General features: G+C 44.5%; 2 protein-coding genes across 14 annotated transcripts in view; both read right to left on the bottom strand.

Annotated features, from left to right (window-relative positions):
• LOC309622189 (leucine-rich repeat-containing protein 37A3-like) overlaps nt 1-15,941 on the bottom strand; it is a 29,001-nt gene extending 13,060 nt beyond the window's left edge. For 3 of the 9 annotated variants that reach the window (XM_082409309.1, XM_082409312.1, XM_082409313.1), the window contains exons 1-2: nt 10,365-11,414; nt 1,822-7,195 (exon numbers count right to left, since the gene is read on the bottom strand). In XM_082409309.1, the coding sequence (XP_082265435.1) occupies nt 1,822-5,138 (3,317 nt within the window). In that variant the 5' untranslated portion in view covers nt 5,139-7,195; nt 10,365-11,414. The other 6 variants (XM_082409310.1, XM_082409311.1, XM_082409314.1 and 3 more) reach the window with 6 other exon arrangements.
• Nucleotides 15,942-16,959: 1,018 nt separating this feature from the next.
• Nucleotides 16,960-19,482, bottom strand: part of LOC309622188 (leucine-rich repeat-containing protein 37A3-like) — a 43,878-nt gene continuing 41,355 nt past the window's right edge. For 4 of the 5 annotated variants that reach the window (XM_082409304.1, XM_082409306.1, XM_082409307.1 and 1 more), the window contains 4 exons: nt 18,894-18,943; nt 17,455-17,509; nt 17,221-17,373; nt 16,960-17,118 (listed from right to left, as the gene is read on the bottom strand). In XM_082409304.1, coding sequence (XP_082265430.1) covers nt 17,224-17,373; nt 17,455-17,509; nt 18,894-18,943 — 255 coding nt within the window. In that variant the 3' untranslated portion in view covers nt 16,960-17,118; nt 17,221-17,223. Of the gene's footprint in view, nt 17,151-17,220; nt 17,374-17,454; nt 17,510-18,893; nt 18,944-19,482 lie in introns of all 5 variants that reach the window. The other variant, XM_082409305.1, reaches the window with a different exon arrangement.

The raw sequence follows: 19,482 nt of genomic DNA, 5'->3' as shown, positions 1-19,482 counted from the left end.
ACATCAAAACAGTAACAGGAGTTACCTTATTGGTGGTAGGGAAGGTGGGGTGGAATTTTCACATTTTATCCTATATACTTCTGTGACATTTCTTTTTTTAAACAGTGAGAATGTATCCATGAATTAGACATGTTTAAGAGAAGCTGTTAAACGCCTGAGGTTCAGTTTGAACCACTCACTCAGTGGATGACTTTGAATCTTCAGCTTTAGCTTTGTCCTCTTCCCTCAGCAACAATGTAACTGTTCAGTTTATATGCACATTTTTCACGCGAGTCAGAAATAAGTCAAAACGGATACCTGTCTGCCCATCTGCCTGAGGGACATTTCCACTCAAACAGAGCCTTCTGGTTGCTTTATGCTCACCAATAAAAGATGCCTAAGACTGAACTCATCTCCCTCAAACCGACTCTGCTTGCCAACTGCTGGATTTCCACCTGTTATACCACCATCATTCTGCCCATCAACACATGTGATTTGTCTCTTTCCTGTACTACAATCCCCCAACTCTAGTCAATTACTACATCTTGTCCGTTTTTCCTCTGTAGTACTCCCAGGATTTTCTTTCTACTTCCATCACAACCACTCTAATTTGGCCCCTTCTCACTTTACTCCTAGATTTTGCTAAAGCATTCTATTTGGACTCCCTGAATCAAGCGTTCCTCTCTAGATCGCTCTACATATGAAATCTAAAATCAGCCTCTTGTTTTAATCATTTGTCTCTCTTGCTTGAAAACTTGCATGGCTCCCCATATCTCAGAGCGTAACTTCCAAACCCCCATTGCCGATAGCCAAGGTTTTTCATAATCCTATCTTTCATTGTTGCCTAACCCAATTCTTTACAGCCAGACTAATCTATTAAATTCTGATCATCCCTGCAGTCACACCTTTGCCTAGACTGTACTGTCTATTATTTTTCTGACAAATCACAGCCAATCTTTAAGTCCCAGCTAAAGATTTAGCTTATCCATGCTGCATTCCGTGACCTCCACACCCCTGTGATTACAGGTTCTGGTGAATTACAGCACCTATCTGTATTTCTCTGAATACTTAATTATATATTACCTCCCTTTTAAGGCATATCCCCTTTCTCCCCACTTGTCATTGTCATGTTCTGGAGACAATGCCATAGACTTCTGTGGCTCCCACAGTACTTAGCCCTGGGTTGGGCACAAAATGGGTGCTACATATAGAAAGCCAGGGGACAAAGATGAGTTCTAGATATAACTGAGGGATTGAATAATAATAATAGCTAACACTAAAATATATGCTAGGCACTGATAGAAGACCTTTACCTATATTAACTCATCTAAATCTCCCAATGAGATTGGAGTCATTGGGAGATTTAGGAGTCATAGGAGTCATCCTATGAGAGGACGACTACCATAATCCCCATTTTACAGATGAGGAAATTGAGTCATACAGCTAATAAATGACAGACCTGGGTTCAAACCCAGGTAGTCTGGCTCCGGAATCTCTACTCTTAACCACTTTGTTGTATTACCACCAATGAGATGGGGAGAGGGACATGTCGCTGTAAAGAGGATGGAGTAAAGAGGGGAGAAGAGTAGATGTTAAGGAATTAAAGAATGGGGTAAAAAAATGGAGAAGGAAAAAAATAAGGGCAATTAAAAGTAAAAGACTGGAGGAGAGGGAAAAATAGTAAGAAGGAGAATGAAGACAAGGAATCATTGACAAACAAAAGGTGGAAACAGAAAGTCAGTCAATGTGGGCTGGGGAGATAAGGAGGACCCAGGAAGACCTGAAGAAAGGCTGCCATGTCAGGCAGGATGCAGAGAACAAATGAGGCAAGGCGATTCTTACATGATGGTGAAGGTGCCGTTGTAGGCGTTAGGCTCTGGCTCAGGCACTCTGTGGAGCTTCTGCTTTGGGCTGAGACCAACACACGACAGTGTCTCATTTTTGCAGGTACAGAGCTCACATATGCTGATGTTTGTGGTGGCATTCTGTTCTGGCTGCTTCTTTTCTGGGGTATATTTTACACCAGGAAGACCAGTGGGTACCGAATACTGAGTCGAAGGAACTGTCTCAGATGGCCTTGGTTGCTGAGATATGTTAACTCCCAGGTCCCCAGGTGGAACTGTGACTTGAGTCAGGTTTGGCTGTGCAAGTGTCACCTCAGGGTGTTTTGGAGGGGGAGCTGTAGTCTGCTGCAGGGCTGTAGAATGTTCAGACTCTGTAGTAGGTTCTGGAGTTGTGGTAAGCCCCTGGTCTAAAGGTTGAACTCTGACACTGGGTGATGTTGGAGGCTCAGTGTGATCCTGATCTGGTGCTGGAACTACTGGGTTCTGATATACTGGAGGCTGAGCTACAAAAACCTCCTTAGGTGGTTCTGGAGGCTGGGTTAAGGTCTCCTGCATGGTTGGAGAAGGTTCATCCTCCTTAGTGGGTTCGGGCCTTATGGTCAGTTCAAGGTCCAAAGGTTGAATTGTGACCTCAGTCAAGGTTGGATGCTGAGCCTGAACATGCTCTGGATTTGGAAATGTCACCTCGGGGTATGTTGGTTGAGTTGGGGCTCCCTGCTGAACTGGAAAAGGTTCAACATTTTCAGTGGGGGTTGGATGCTGATCTGAAACCTCTTGCTGGACTGACAAAGGTTCCAACTGCTCAGGGGACACTGTAGACTGAGCCGAGGTTTCTTGTTGGGGTGGAGAAGTTTCAACCTCATTAGTGAACGCTGGAGTTACGATAAGTGCAAGACCCACAGGTTTAACAGTGACATCGGGCCGCTGCAGAAGCTGAGCTTGATCCTGACCTAGAGGAGAAACTGTTGTCACATGATGCTCCGGAGAGAAAACTACAGTCACATTAGAGAGCTCTGGAGACTGAGTTGGAGAGGATTCAACCTCACCAGGAGACTGTGGATGCTGAGCTCTGGCTTCCTGCTGAGGTGGAGAAGGTACAACCTCAGGAGCCTGTGGATGCTGATCTGGAGTCTCCTGCTGGGTTGTGGCAGGTGTAACTTCTTCTCCAGGATGCTCTGGATACTGAGCTGGGGTCTCCTCTTGTACTGAAGGTTTGTTATGTGGACCGGCTTCTGGAGATTGGGCTGAAGCCTCCTGTTGAACTGGCAAAGGTTCAACCTCCTCAGGTGGCTGTGAAGGCAGCGTGGGGGCCTCATGCTGGGTTGTAGAAAATTCTGCATTAGTAAGGGGCACTGAGGCCTGAGCTGAAGGCTTCTGCTGATTTGGAGAAGGTCCCACCTCTGGCGTGGGTTCTTTTGTTATGGTAAGCTCCACATCTGCAGGTTTGACAGCGACACTGGATAAGTTTGAATGCTCAGCATGATGGTGACTTGGAGGTGAAACTGTCATTTCGAGATGCTCTGGAGGTTGAGCTGGCTGTTCCTGTTGAGTTGGAGAAGGTTCCACCTCCCCTGAAGAAGGCTCTGGAGGCGGAGCTGGTTGCTCCCGCTCACGTGAAGGCTCAACCTCTCCAGGAGGCTCTGGAGGCTTAGCTAAGGTCTCTTGTTGGGTTGGAGAAGATTCTCTCTCCTCAGGATGCTCAAGAGGTGGAGCCAGGGCCTCCTGCTGAGCTGTAGGAAGTTCAGCTTCCGTAGTGGGCTCTGGAGTGATGGTAAGTTCCAAATCCAGAGGTTGAAGTGTAACACTGGGCAAGTTTGAATGAGCGTGACGCTGAACGCCAGGTAGAGATGCTACCTCATCACTCACTGGAATTTGAAGTACATACTCAGTAGGGAACCCTGGAGTCTCAGTTGGGGCCTCTTGATGGAGTAGAGAAGGTTCAACCTCCTCAGGGAGCTCTGGAGGCTGAGATGGGGCCCGCTGCTGGACTGGCGGAGGTTCAACCTCCTCAGGGCTCTCTGGAGGCTGAGATGGCGTCTCCTGCTGGACTGGAGAAGGTTCAACCTCTTTAGTGACCTGTGGAGTTATGGTAAGTGCCAGATCCAGAGGTTTAACAGTGACATGGTACAAATTTGACTGCTGAGCTTCATTTACCCCATGATGTGCTACTGGTTGAACTACAACCTCCTTAAGTGTCTCCAAAGCCTGGGCTAGGGCCTCCTGAGGACTTGAAGTTTCTAGTTCCTCAGGGGCCTCTGAAGGCTGAGATGGAGCCTCCTGCTGAAGTGGAGGTGGCTCTACCTCTTCAGCGGGCTCTGGAGGCTGAGCCCGGGCCTCTGCCTGGGGTGAAAAAGATTCAACCTCCTCAGGGGTCTGTGGATGCTGAGCAGGGGCCTCGTGCTGGGGTAAAGATTCAGCCTCCTCAGTGCGCTCTGGATGACGAGTGTGGGCCTCCTGCTGGGATGGAGAAATTTCAGCTTCCTCAGGGGGCTCTGGAGGTTCATCTGGGCTCCCCAGAAAATCTGTAGGTAGCCTCTCCTCAGGATAAAAGGCATCCATACTGGGATCTAAATAATCACCCTGCAACTGTTGTTCTAGACCCTGAATTTTTCCTTCAAATTGGCCTGTAGTTCCAACAAATTTGGCAAGCCGTTGATGCTGAACTAGATCTTTCTTCAGGTTTGGGGGTGAAACAATAAACTTCACTGGTTTTGAGCTCTTACTACCTACAGGTGGAACAAGAATTTTAAATGACTGGTGACCTTCAGCCTGATCTGGATGTACATTTTTACTCTTATTTTTGTGTCGAGAAGGCAGAACCAAGGCCTGATTCTGATTCCAATCCAGCACTGGAACTTCCTCTGGGAGCTTTTGATGTTGGGTTTGCTTGTTATTCCGATCCTGATGTGGAACAGCAAACTGATCTGGCCCTGTAGGCAGCTCTCCAACCGAATCCGTGTCCGCGTATGGAACCTCAGTCTCAGTCAACTCCTGATGAGGCGGGGCCAACATCTGGACTGGAGACGAGGCCGTCAAATAATTAAAGCCCCCGGCTTCTGCCAGGGGTGTAAGGGCATGGGGCAATTTGGGAGGGGGGTCTGAGGCGTATGAAGACCAAGCCTCGGTCAGCCGCGCGGGGTTGGGTGTCACCTGGACGGGGTCCAGGGCCCACTCCGGAGGCTGAACTGCCAGGACTACTAGCCACAGTTGTTGCCACATGACGAAGAGCCGTGGCAACCAAAGGCGCAGCCGGGACATAACACGCGGCGGCTCCCAGGCGCAGTGACCCAGGCCACTGAGGAGCCGGAGCCACATCCTGCGTCCGAGCTGAACTGCTATGCCAGCGCCGACGCGAGGGCTCACGTCAGCAACCGCGCGCCCCTCCCCCGCCTAACGCCCCACCCGTTATTTATGACGTGTTTAGTTCCGCCACCACCATTATTAGGTTCGTGCGGAGATCCAATGCGCGCCACCAGAGTGGGCCTTTTTCCCAGAGTCCCCAGGGCGCAAGCCATTCTTCCCCTTGCAAAAGCGACAATTACCTCCTGCCGGGCCCTCTTCCCAAGCCCTCCCTGCCCTCCCTGGCCCCAAACAAGGAGGCGGGATTTGGGCTGCAGACCCGAGTGGCCCCAAACTCCAGCGGCCCAGGGGTGGCGGGGGGTTGGGAAGGATGCAGAGCTTCCCAAGGAAACCACAGGACCTGGCATTCTGGGAAATTCAAAAGTGCTAGTCCAGTTCTGGCAATGTGAACCCTTCCTCCTCAAAGCTCAAGTCTGAGAGGCATTCTTCCCCCCTTTGGCCACACGGCTGACAAGAAAAGTAGCTGACCTGCAAAATGAGCACCAGTTAGGGTGGCGGGAGGGGAACACACCTTACAGTTATTCTAAAATGTTGCCATTTCCTCCAAACTCTCAGTATTCACGTCTCATTATTAATTCACCACTCTATTATTAGCCGTTACCACTGAATCAGTGATGACTCCAGAACTTCTGTAGGAGGGCTTTGGGGCAGGTGAGCAATTCATTCTGGGAAAGAGAGTCTAAAACCAAGTGAACGGCCCTTTACATTAGCATGGGAAAACTTCCCCCATCCCACCTTGTCTCAACAGAGCCATTAATCTAGAAAAAACTACAGTGTCACTTTTCAGAGGTCTACCCTGTGTGCACACGCGGAGAAGACACTTAGAATGTTAAAGTCAGCATGTTAAGTAATTTTCTTGAAATACTCTAACTAGCACCCAGTTTACTTTCTTCACAGTCCTTTTCATAATCTATTTAATTTTAGTCCTTTTTAATTGTCTGGTACACCTTTAACACCTAAACCCCAAGACAGAAGGAGCTTCATCTTATTTCCAGTGCCTAGCACATAATGGTTTCTAAATGGAACTGATTCCAAGATTGGCCTCATTTAGGAATGGATCTGTGGTTATAATCAGGTTTCCGAAATCTTTAGTATCAATACGGAATCCTTTCCTCTCACATTTCACAGGAAGTTAGACTTCTTAAAGCCCAAACATGGATATGTTTGAAGTTTCCTTGACTGATTTAAATTGAATTAAATTAATTATTTTGTACAGGAAAAACTTTCAAAATTTTTACATTTTTCAGAACATAACCACCTTTTCTTTCTCTACTTTCTTCCCTTCAAAACAAACTTTGCAACATTGGGGTGAGTTAAGTAATCAGAAATCTAGCCCCAAATTAAGCTCTCAATGACATGAAACACATTTTTTGCTCCTTTTTAATAAAAATCCTATATGCAGTACATTAATGTTTTCTTTTAGCAATTACATTGACAACTTAATCCCTAATTCGAGGCATCCATATAATTGATTTACAGAAAGGTTCTTCTGCAAAACATTTAACACAAGATATATATGAGATGCTGAGATCTGGGTAATATACCTTACTTGAAAGGCATGAATAGTTTTTAAACACTGTAGCATAATCACACTTAAGGCCATAGTTACTTTGTTCCCAAATCCCTGCAATTCTATTTGAGGGGAGTTCTAAAAGGCCTGTGTCTTCTCCTGTGTCCACAACTGTAGACGTACACTGATGGCCCTCAATCCTGCTCTCCAAACTTCAAATAAGGGGCCAGAGACAAGGCTCGGGACTTGGAGAAGTCCTAGAAATTCCCTGCCTCAAAAGCAGTTTCAGAGTTTCACATTTTCCGAAGGATGACAGAGCTGAGTAGACATGCCAAAGTCTTCCAAATCCTGCTGGTTGTTTTGAATTACGGCTACACTGGCTGTGTACCCCTTGAGTTTTTATCTCCACATACTTGAATTAAACCCTGTAGTTCCTCTTCGGTTCTAGCATCATCTGTGACCTCGTCACAGGGTCTATATGCCACAGCTATTTTACCACCTTCTGAAATAAAGTTAACAAGGATCAATTCAGAAGTTTTCTTGTTCTAAAACTTCCTGTATACAATGGTAGCACCCGATAATTAGACATTCTTTTGATTTCTAAAAGCAGAAAATAAGAGCATTTTCCTAGAAGTTCCCTCATCTGACACTTCAGTTTTTATCATAATTATTTGTGAAAAAATATATAAGAAGTGTCAACTTTGGTTCAAAAACCTTTCTGATCTTAGAAATAAGAACTAAGGAATAATGACAAAGGAATGAAAAGCTGTGGAAACAAAAATGTTCAATCACAATACAAGTAAATAGGAAGGCATTAGGTGGGGGTCAAAGTGAGTTCAAACCCGGGATAGATACCACTGGACTATAATAGATACTTCATATTAGAAGCAAGGCAAGTGCCTACTCCTTGGGACCAAAATTCTACCAGATACAATGAACAAAGCTTTGGAGACACAGACAGACAGAGAGAGCATTTGAACACTCTACTGGCAGAAACTGGCCCATGTGCCTTTTGGACAATACAGCTTTCCTCAAGGCAAGCTAGAGCCACCAGGCTTTTTGGTCCAAGGAGTTTTGAGTACATATAAGGAATACCTTTGCATATTAGGGACAAACAACCCAGACATTTAGTTTGGTTCTTAAAGGTTGTTACCCAGAGTTGACAGCTGATGGAGATTCTGCCTGATGACCAGGGAAGTCAAACTTCACTGGAAGGACTGCCCAGCCTGGAAGGCCAAGACCAATCCAGGGTCAACTCTTACAAGCAAATAAGGTCTCTGACAACTTAGCTAGGGTTTCTCAGTCTCTACGCCTGCAGGGCTGTGAAGCAGGGGAGCAATTCTGTTCCGGGAATCTACTAATCATAGAGTTTCCTTTGGGCACAGCCTGTCACATTCTCACCGCTGTATAACTCGATAGGGAACACAATCAACGCTATTCAGTAGCATGACCACTTTCAAGGCTCACAAAAACGTAGCCGATTATTATATAAGAATTTTTTACAGAACTAGAACAAAAAATCTTAAAATCTGCATGGAGACACAAAAGACCCCGAATAGCCAAAGCAGTCTTGAGGGAAAAAAATGGAGCTGGAGGAATCAGACTCCCTGACTTCAGACTATACTACAAAGCTACAGTAATCAAGACAATATGGTACTGGCACAAAAACAGAAACATAGATCAATGGAACAAGATAGAAAGCCCAGAGATTAATCCACGCACCTATGGTCAACTAATCTATGACAAAGGAGGCAAAGATATACAATGGAGAAAAGACAGTCTCTTCAATAAGTGGTGCTGGGAAAACTGGACAGCTACATGTAAAAGAATGAAATTAGAATACTCCCTAACACCAAACACAAAAATAAACTCAAAATGGATTAGAGACCTAAATATAAGACTGGACACTATAAAACTCTTAGAGGAAAACATAGGAAGAACACTCTTTGACATAAATCACAGCAAGATCTTTTTTGATCCGCCTCCTAGAGTAATGGAAATAAAAACAAAAATAAACAAGTGGGACCTAATGAAACTTCAAAGCTTTTGCACAGCAAAGGAAACCATAAACAAGACGAAAAGACAACCCTCAGAATGGGAGAAAATATTTGCAAATGAATCAACGGACAAAGGATTAATCTCCAAAATATATAAACAGCTCATTCAGCTCAATATTAAAGAAACAAACACCCCAATCCAAAACTGGGCAGAAGACCTAAACAGACATTTCTCCAAAGAAGACATACAGACGGCCACGAAGCACATGAAAAGATGCTCAACATCACTAATTATTAGAGAAATGCAAATCAAAACTACAATGAGGTATCACCTCACTCCTGTTAGAATGGGCATCATCAGAAAATCTACAAACAACAAATGCTGGAGAGGGTGTGGAGAAAAGGGAACCCTCTTGCACTGTTGGTGGGAATGTAAATTGATACAGCCACTATGGAGAACAATATGGAGGTTCCTTAAAAAACTAAAAATAGAATTACCATATGACCCAGCAATCCCACTACTGGGCATATACCCAGAGAAAACCGTAATTCAAAAAGACACATGCACCCGAATGTTCATTGCAGCACTATTTACAATAGCCAGGTCATGGAAGCAACCTAAATGCCCATCAACAGACGAACGGATAAAGAAGCTGTGGTACATATATACAATGGAATATTACTCAGCCATAAAAAGGAACGAAATTGAGTCATTTGTTGAGACGTGGATGGATCTAGAGACTGTCATACAGAGTGAAGTAAGTCAGAAGGAGAAAAACAAATATCGTATATTAATGCATGTATGTGGAACCTAGAAAAATGGTACAGATGAGCCAGTTTGCAGGGCAGAAGTTGAGACACAGATGTAGAGAATGGACATATGGACACCAAGGGGGGAAAACTGCGGTGGGGTGGGGATGGTGGTGTGCTGAATTGGGCGATTGGGATTGACATGTATACACTGATGTGTATAAAATTGATGCCTAAAAAAAAAAAAAAAAAAAAGAATCATATTCACCCAATATATCAGAAATGAAAACTGAAATTAAATTGATTCCAAAAACATAATCTAATAAACTCTTCAACAAGAAAACAACAACGATAATAATAATAGTCAATATATTTTGTCTGCTTACTATGTTTCAGGCATAGTTCTAAGCTTTTTACATTCATCATCTCATTTACTCTTACAATATCCCCCATTAGGTGATAAGCTGAATTACTAACCCTATTTGCAGATAAAGAAATTGCAGCTTAGAGATATTAAATACCTTCAAATGTCTCTGGCTAGAAAAACCTAAAATTGCAACAACAACAACAACAACAACAAAATCTAAGAGACAAAGTTAGGACTCAAACACAGGTGTCCAAGGCTTATAACTGCACTATTCTGTATGAAAAGCAAGCAATTGAGGAAGAACGGGACCAAACACTTTCTGTATGAACTGAGGCAAGTCATTCTACATCTCAACACTGGGGACAATAATAGTTGCTGTCGTTTTTCTCATAAATGCCACAAAGAACAAATTTAAGACTGCTGCTGTGAAAGCATCTGGTGAATGAAAGAATATGTAATGTTTTAGATAACCATTACTTTCATCCAATTAACTTTTCAGATAAGTTTCTTTGCTCACTGAAACTGAAGCACTTCAAGAACAGTCAAAAAGGTCTTACCTAAAACCACAATCAGCAGTTTCTGGAATGCATCTGTCATAGTCTTCTGAATAGCAAGCTTCTGGGTTACCTTCCTTTTCATAAGGAATGATAATGACCCTAAATCCAACCAAAACAGATGAATTTAAAATGCCTATCATCTGAATAACTGATTTCTAGGTTATATGTTTAAAACTAAAAAAGCATCTGTGATTCTTAGCTCACTACCTTAGTGATTAAGGGCAGGCACAACACTGGGGTACAGCTGAATGTCTCTGTTGTAGGTATACCCTGGCATGGCACAGTTTCACTGCTCAGATCTATTCTGGAAGTTCCTAAAATACTAACTAGACGGGAAATGCAAACCAAGGACGTGGCACAAATCTCATATGACTCACAGATTTCAAATGGACAAGCTGAGGCTACACTGCTACAGACCCTGCTCTCCTGTGCGTAAAGGGCTGGATTCATACAGGGAGATAGATTTGGTGGTAGTGCAGATGATCTGGCCTCTCCTCAACCATCACCCACTCAGGTGGATGGTGGAGCCTCCTCTACTCCATTCGCTAACAGCCCTGCCTCTGACTTAAAACCCTAAGCCCAAGTGCCATGGATTGTAGGAAAAAACTCAGTACCAATCGGAATCCCCTTTCTAGGGATCTACATTTACTTTTTCCGCTCAGGCCCTTCTATAGGAGGCAAAGGACTGAACATTTACACAAGAGTTTATTTCAATCTTTAGACAATGATTTTGTTGGGATAACTGAAGGCCAGAAGACATCTGTATTTGAAGGACTATTTTAGCACAAAACAAATTATTAACCAAAAACAAAAACTAACTAATTTTCCCTCCTCCTAAGCTTCTTGGCAGGCAGTCAGTTCTAAAATTCTAAAGTTTAAGGTGCTGTCAGGTATCGCCTAAGATAAAAACCTATATTGTCAGGCAGAAAAATTCTGCCCAGGGCTTTAGTTGCTTAGAAAAGGTGATGATGTATCTGAAAAGTTGAGTTTCAGAAAGAAAGGAAAAAAGAGCAATCCCACTCCCTCACCTCCCCACACACACACATACTGGAAAACAGACCTTCCTCCAACTTATCCAAAGGTTCCTTCCTCAGCCATGCCAACTCCAGGACTCCTGCACTCGTGGGAGGGCAACACCACCTCTGAAGCACAGAAGAACTTCAGGCTATTGCTTCTGAAGTGGTGTCACAATATCTTCATTTTCCCTTTCTTCAAGGTTAGAAAGATCCTGAAGCTGTTAGGATTTTGAATGAAAGGCTAGACTTCCAAATATTCTGTTGTTAGAAATTAAAACTAAACTCCAGCAATCCCAGGTAATAGTTGAGGTATGCTATAGCCTCAAAATCAAGTGAGACTTGCAAATGAATGACTAGATATGGACAACTCTTTTTTATTATATACCATACAAATACTGGAGAAAATTATGGACACCACCATCCAAGTCATTGAGATTATCACTAATTCTAGGTGGCAGGCCAATGCTCAGATACTTCCGTGTGGAAGCCTCCCACATCTCCTCCCCATAGCCCTGTTCCATTCTTCTCTCTAAAGTCTAGGAGTTCAATGTTGAAAGGAGTCTGGTTAGTCAAAGAAAATCTAGAGTTTACCTTGATGATGCTTTTTGACCACCCATTGAAACCAAAGTAGTAATTTGCCAATTCTTGGCATCTGGAGCTGTTTGGGGCAAGCGTAGTATCTTGAACCGCCTTATGTCTGCTGCCGAGACGAACCTGAAGACATAAAAGACCTAAAAATATCACAACCCTACATAGAGACTTATTTTGGATATACCTGAGATTTATCAATACCAATTTCATGGAGTGGTTGCGAAGATTAAGTAGGACATTTTAAGCAATGAACTCACAGTGAGCCCTAAATAAATGTTATTTATTATTTTTAAGTCAGTACTTTTCTGCATCATTTCCAGGGCCCCTGATTAACCGGAAGGTTCCCTGACCTCTGGTGGTGAAAGTGATGATGAAAGCAAGCAAGGAAGCCCAGCAGAAGCCTGTTATGGGGCTGGGGGTAAGCAAAGGAAGTGAACTGTTTTAGTCGTCTCATCCTGTAGCTCCTGCTTGAGAATATGACCTGAAGAGGAGATAAGATGGACCTGCCACTGAATTAGGACCTTAATCTGTAGCACCCCCTCCCCAAGTTACTAACCCCTGTTAGAAGAGGGAATACGTATACCTCGATGAATGTAAATAAAGCAACCAAAAGAATTAGAGGTTCATCTGCATTAACAAGCTTCTTTGAGAGTGCAAATATTTCCAGTCTTAACTCTCTAAATAACTTACATATTACTGTGGAGTTTTTACATCACTAGTTCTTTCTTAAATGTCTATTTGCATTTTGAACAGGGTGCAGTATGTAAATATAGTCATAAACATTCAAATAATACAAATAAAGTCAAAGCATTGTTAATTCTTTATTGATGTGTTTGTGCATCTTCCTCTGTCACTAGTTTATGAGCTCCTTAAGTGCTTGAAGGAACCATATATTATTCTTTCCTTGTTACCAGAAACAAGCATACATCTTGGCACATAATAGAGGAGGGATGGTCTGTTGACTGAGTGAATGAATGAGTACATAAGAAAATGAAATTACTTTCTCCAACTGAAGCTGCCTGCTGGGAAGGAGAAATGGAGACTAATTTTTAAATGCTGAGTGTCGCAACGTTTAAAACAGGGAGGCTAGGCCCTGTATGGTGAGTCATAATGGAGCTGTCCTGGACAATTAGGAAGCTTCAGAAGGGCTCTGAGCCCCTGGGTAGTAGAGACAGTTGACATCTGGGATAAGCTTGCCACAGTTCTTGCTGGCAAACATTTCCCTTCGTGCTACTGAGAAAAACTCAGATACATTAGGCCTTTCCTTCATTTTATTTGAAGATGTTATTCTCTTGTCTGTATTTATAAAAAATACAGGGGAAAAAAGATAAGAAGTATATATACCTGCTAATGAATAAAAGAAGACATAATTGGAACTTCCCTGCTGGTGCAGTGGTTAAGACTCCGTGCTCCCAATGCAGGGGGCCCGGGTTCGATCCCTGGTCAGGGAACTAGGTCTCACGTGCATGCTGCAACTAAGAGTTTGCACGCCACAGTTAAGGAGCCTGCGAGTCACAACTAAAGGAGCCTGCCTGCTGCAACTGGGGAGCCCACGTGCCGCAACTGGGGAGCCCTTGAGCCGCAACTAAGGAGCCCGCCTGCTGCAACTAAGACCCGGTGCAACCAAATAAATAAAATTTAAAGAGAACGCATAATTAAAGTAGGTAACAATTTCGGGGGTGTGGGTAGTAAACTAAGGCTCTGCATTAAATAAAGAAATCGAATACGAATGCCCTTTCCTCTCAACTCTATAGTGACTTGTAGAACATTTTCCTCATTACTCTATCAGTGACGGGCTTTATGCTGTGACAATCTCAGAACCTAAGCTTATGGAATGGTCTTAATGTCCAATATAAGAAAAGAACTCATTACTCACAACTGATACCAAGTAACTGTTTCATAATCTTTCCAGGACCATCCGTAATATCTGAGGGGTTATGTGAAATGGTCGCAGGGTCCGCAAATTAAAGAATGTCTGACACGAAATCATTTCAATCCCAGGGAGTACAGCCGGGATTGAAGAGGGTGTTAAACAGGGTACAGAAGTGGGAGGTAGTGTACCTGGAGTCACATCTGAGGAGAGTTCTCAGATTCAATAAAGGTGAAATCAGTGAGTAAAGAAATAGGGGTGAGAATAGGCAGCAAGGTCAGTAGGAAGTAGCCAGAGCAAGAAGCCAATCAGAGAAGACACACAATTATAAAGTGAAAGGTCTGGGAAATCGAAGCCTCACTCACTTATTCAGAGGCATTGAAAAGGTCCTTGAAAAAGGAATGGTGGCTGAATGGAGGCACATAATGAAATGTTAATTCTGGGGAAGTAAAATTGGATGGCATGTTAATATGGAATAAGGTTTCTACAATGCATTAAAGAATATTTTAACCATCTTCTGGAAGCTGAAGGGAGTTCTGAATAGGCAATTTGAGAGTGATGATGATGATGAAGCCTCCTTTATGTTACATCTGACAAAAGTTTGTCAAGCTCGGGACTTCCCTGGTGGGACAGTGGTTAAGAGTCCGCCTGCCAATGCAGGGGACACGGGTTCGATCCCTGGTCCAGGAAGATCCCACATGCCGCAGAGCAACTAAGCCCGTGTGCCACAACTACTGAGCCTGTGCTCTAGAGCCCGTGAGCCACAACTACTGAAGCCCGCGTGCCTAGAACCCGTGCTCCGCAACAAGAGAAGCCATCGCGATGAGAAGCCCAGGCACCGCAACGAAGAGCAACCCCCGCTCGCCGCAACTAGACAAAGCCGGCGCGCAGCAACAAGACCCAACGCAGCCAAAAATTAATTAATTAATTAATTAATTAATTAACTTAAAAAACAATTTGTCAACCTCACACATCTAAAATCCACATAAAAGTAACTATAAGGAAGACTCTTGTGAAGATTTCTTAAATTAAGGGGCAGCATAAAATGACATGGGCTTTAACATCAGTTCAGTTTGGGTTTGGCCTCTAGTTTCCACATTTACTGTCATAAACCTTAAGTAAGTCACTTAACCATCCTGAGTTCGAGTTTCTTCATCTAAAAAAAAGAAAGAAAGAACTGGGGAACTGGGGGATCAGTGGAGCAGTGCATCTGAGAGCATTCTGTACACCACAGTGCTGTACAAACATTGGCCTTTTATTTTTTTTTCCCCCCCTTGGGATCTTAGTTCCCGGACCAGGGATTGAACCCGGGCCCTCAGCAGTGAAAGTCCTAACCACTGGACCGCCAGGGAATTCCCGATGGCCTATTAGTTTTAAATTCAGCACTTCATCCCAGTAGAGCGAGGAATTCCACATTTGGACCCACCTTCACTGGAGATGTCTGAAAAAGCTGCTTCTGGTCGCATGCCTTTTGGGCTCTGTGGGCATCCCTTGCTGAATAAACCTCGATGATGGCATAGAACACAGGACCGGCCACTGCTGCGTTTGGGAAGACTCAGACCGAATACAGAAGGCCAAACTGGGAGAAGACTGTGAACAGAGAATGCTGTAGGGTGGGCCCATGCTAAGTAAGTGCAGGAAATTTCACGCCCAGGAAGCCAAACCGCCCGTTCCTTTCTATTCCCCCAGCCCTTCGCCGCAGGCAACTGTGGTGATCCTGCAACTCCAAACACTTCTCATTTCAGCAACAGGTTCCCCTCTGAAATCCTAAGCTTCGAGAAGCATTAGGAGGCAATGCCGGCTGTTGGGAACTATCTCTCAAAAATCTGTGGGGGCGAGCTGACTACTCAGGTCGGCTCTAGAACTAAGATTCCTCTCAGCAGAGACCACAGGCAGATGAGGTGCTGAAGCAGTACCCCGGGGCGCCCAGTTACTGAGGCGCGAGGTGGCTTCCTCCACCCCTCCCTCTGCCCCGGCTCGGCTCACTTGCAAGGCCTCGGCCGTGGGTCCAGAGCTCAGCTCCCACACCAGCAAGGTTTTGTCACCCACGATGGGAACCACAAAAGGTACCAACGCCACCATCCTACCTTTACCGCGCGTGCGCGGCTCGGGGCGCCTGCGCACGCGCGCCTGCGCACGCCCTGTTTATAACGGAAACCTGAGGGGGGGGAGCCAGTTTGTTGGGAGTGGGACGAGGGCGGTGCTCGGACCTCTCCCTCACCCCTCCCACTCCGGGCTTGTCTCTGCCTCTAGGTCCCCTTCCACAGGTGGCACTGTCACTATATAATCACGTGGAATCATGCAGCCCTGGGCCTGTGCTGGGGGAGGCAGGAGGTGGGTAGGTTTGGTGCTGGGCTGAGCTGGAGGGAGGCGAGCAGCACACAGCTGACCCGCAGTGGGGGCAGGAGAGGCCAGGGCCTGAGGAGGGCCGTCTTGGGCAATGGCTGCTCTCACACATTCTTCTTTCCCCTGTCTTTCTGGCACCTCCCTGCTAGTTATCCAACGGTTGGGATTTTCTTTTAAAGAAAAAAAACAACCCAATGGGAATTTTCCACCAGCTTGAAATGGTGGAGAACCCCCTACCTTGGTACACAGGGTACACAGCTGTACATGAGTTTGAGAAGTTGGGAGAAAAGTCAGGCCTTGGCTCCACAGTGGAGGGAGGCCCAGTGATCCAAATATTCTGGCAACCCCAATGACCGTACGAGAGGGGCCAGAAGTAGATGGTCCTCTATGGGCAGGAGGTCGAGCATGTTGTAAATAACTGGTACTTGATGAACCAGGAGAGAGAGCACCAGAATAAATTGCTATTTGATTTACTCATCTATGCCCCTTGAGGATGGTATGTTTTCCAGTTCCCAGGGACTGATGATACTGGGGAAACAAGGGAGGGAAGCCCCTCTTCATCCTTCTACTCATCCTCCTTTGCCCACGTTTCCTCTTGTGGAAGTACTGGCTACCATGAGGGATTCTAGTTTCAGCTCTGCTTCTTCTTGCAGGCCCCTGTTATTGGTATATAAATATTCAACTATTTACATTTTAATTCCTTAGCACATGGTTAGACTTGGTTATGAATTTATAGTTTAATATAAGAAAAAGAAGTATTTTACAAACAATGCTGAGAAGCCGATATTAAGAAACAAAATTTGCAGGTGGCTTGAGGCAGAACAGGGCTCACTCTGTGGCTGTCTCGTGTGCGGTCTCACTTTCCTCACCCGCCTCTTCATCAACCCAATATGCAGCCAGAAGCTTCTCTGCTGGGGCTTTGATGACTTCCCTGGGGTAAGAAGAATAATGCCAAGGCTTTTACTTTTGAAAGGAACAATGATAGTTTTCATTATTTCCTCATTTTAGATGAGAATTTTAAATTGTCCCCTACCATTTATGGTACATCCTTATAGAAGTACATCTCATCCTCATCAGAAGACTCCCTGTCGTGTAGCTTTTGTGCCATGTTTTCCTTGCGTGTGGCGTTGAGAGGCCTATACATATCCCTAAGCCAAAGTGGCCGCCTTCTCCCGAAAAAGCCCTCCTGGAACACAGAAAGGGAAATATTAATTCAGCATCTCCCCTGCTTTCTCTGGCCACAGTACTATATCCCCTTCAAATTTACCTGACTCTCACTTTCCCCTGAGCTTCTCTTACGCAGCAGGAATCGAAAAAAGCCCCTTGGAGGAAAACACACACTGTTAGTGTTACATGTCATTTTTCATCTCTCTCACAATGTGTTATCTCTGGTCTTATTAGGACTAAATGGGTACCTCAGTCCATAAGCACAATGAGCAAAATCACCACAGACCCGGGATCTTGAAAATCATTCCATGCACGCTGGCCTTCCAGAAGTTCTCTGTGTCTGTCCAAAATGGCCCCCGCCCCGTGTCTCTGGGGAGACCTTTGCATGTGGCTTAGCATGGAGTATAGGCAGGATTTTCAGCCCCGTTCACCTTTCTTGGCCCTTGGCCAAGTGCCCTCGTGCAGTGAAAACACTGCAGGGCGGCGCTGGGCAGAAACACGTTACTCTCTAGATGCGCTTCACACCAGTCCGCTTCGGACTTAGTCGCACATGCAGCATTTGCTGGGGGTGTGGCTGTGGGGAGAAGGTGCTTTTATTTTCCTGGCTGCTCTATCCTATCCTATAAGTTGAATCACACCAAGTAAACACCTGAACCCAACTAGCAAAGTTATCTATAGCTCTCTGACTTTCATACTGCAGGCTGTCACTGAGGTGTCAGTGAATTGCGCAATCAGTTTCAAGGCCATGACCAGCAGGGAAACACGAAATACTCTTTTTGAATACAAATAGAATAGAAAAAAATCAGAGTGCACAATAAGTTAGTTTCAGAAACTACTTATGCCCATATAGTATGTGTATACTGAATTGTGACATAAAACGGAGCTCACAGCCCAAGCACAGTGTGATCAGTAGAGAAGTCCTCAGTGGAAAGGGACCCTCTTCTTTTTGATAATCACTAGCAGTGTGACCATGGGGCAAGATACTTTCCCTTTCTCTTTCTCCATTTCCTTATTATAAAAGGAAGAGACAAACTACTGTCTAAAGTTTCTCCCGGTTAAAGTTCTATGAGGTTTGGATAAAGGGAATAGAGAGTAGGGGCCTGAATAACAGTAGGGTGAGAAGGGAAGTTTTCTTGCCACTTTACAGAAGGGACTCATATGTGCTACCTTTCGTCAGCTTTGAGTGAGGCCAGCCCCTAAATCCCCAACCATGTGGCCCTCCCTACCCCAGAGCCTCCTAGAAGGCCTCTGGCCTGGCCTGATGCCTAGGAACCAGGCACCAGGCCAGCAGGAACAAGTGCAACCAAAACCTCTCCCCGTCCACCCTCTTTCCTTAAAGGACTAGTGAAAGCAGATGAATCTGTGCCAGTCCTGTTCTAACTCAGCTTGGGCTGGGGAGCTAATTCTGCTGATAAATAAATTAGGGTAAACCATTAGGGTAATTAAACATTCTTCCTGCCTTTGGTGAGGAAATTGAAATAGGTGAGTTCTAAGTTCTCCTCTAGTTGTAAAATTCTCCTTTAAAAGACCAATATTTACCTTCTGCTTCTTTTCTTATCTTCCCCTTTTGCAATTCGATGAGAATAAATCTGTTTTGAAAGAAAACATGATCATGATTATCCATTACAACTATTTCCAAATCCTTATTCATTCCCTTTTACTTTAAGTCTTATCTACCCAGTGAAATGATAACTTTTTTAAGGAAAGGAATTCTACCCTGTTTAATAATCCTTTGCCTCTTCCACAGTACCTAACTTAGGGTCTTGCATGCACCTGGCGATATATTTTATTGACTGTTTTAGATAACGTTCAACAGATCGTTCCTAATAAAAACTCTTAGAAGTAGGAAAAGAAAATAAAAGTATCTAGCCGAAACCTAAGCCTTGTTTTAGAGTCAACAACAAGAGTAGGATGCCCATCATTACTGCTACTATCGATCAATGTGGAGGAGGTCTTAATCGGTACGAAAAGAAAAACGAAGTCTTGGAAAGGAAGAGACAAACACATTTGCATATGAAATGAGGGACCTAAAAAGACCAAAGGAATCAACCGAAATTTTATTGGAAGTAACATGAGTAAGATGGCTACATACAAAATCAAGAGATCAACATATAAGCCTCAATAGCTT

This window comes from Balaenoptera borealis (genome assembly GCF_965194805.1).
Source record: "Balaenoptera borealis genome assembly, contig: HAP1_SCAFFOLD_1767, whole genome shotgun sequence".
NCBI lineage: Eukaryota > Metazoa > Chordata > Mammalia > Artiodactyla > Balaenopteridae > Balaenoptera > Balaenoptera borealis.
This window is presented reverse-complemented; position numbering and strand designations above follow the sequence as displayed.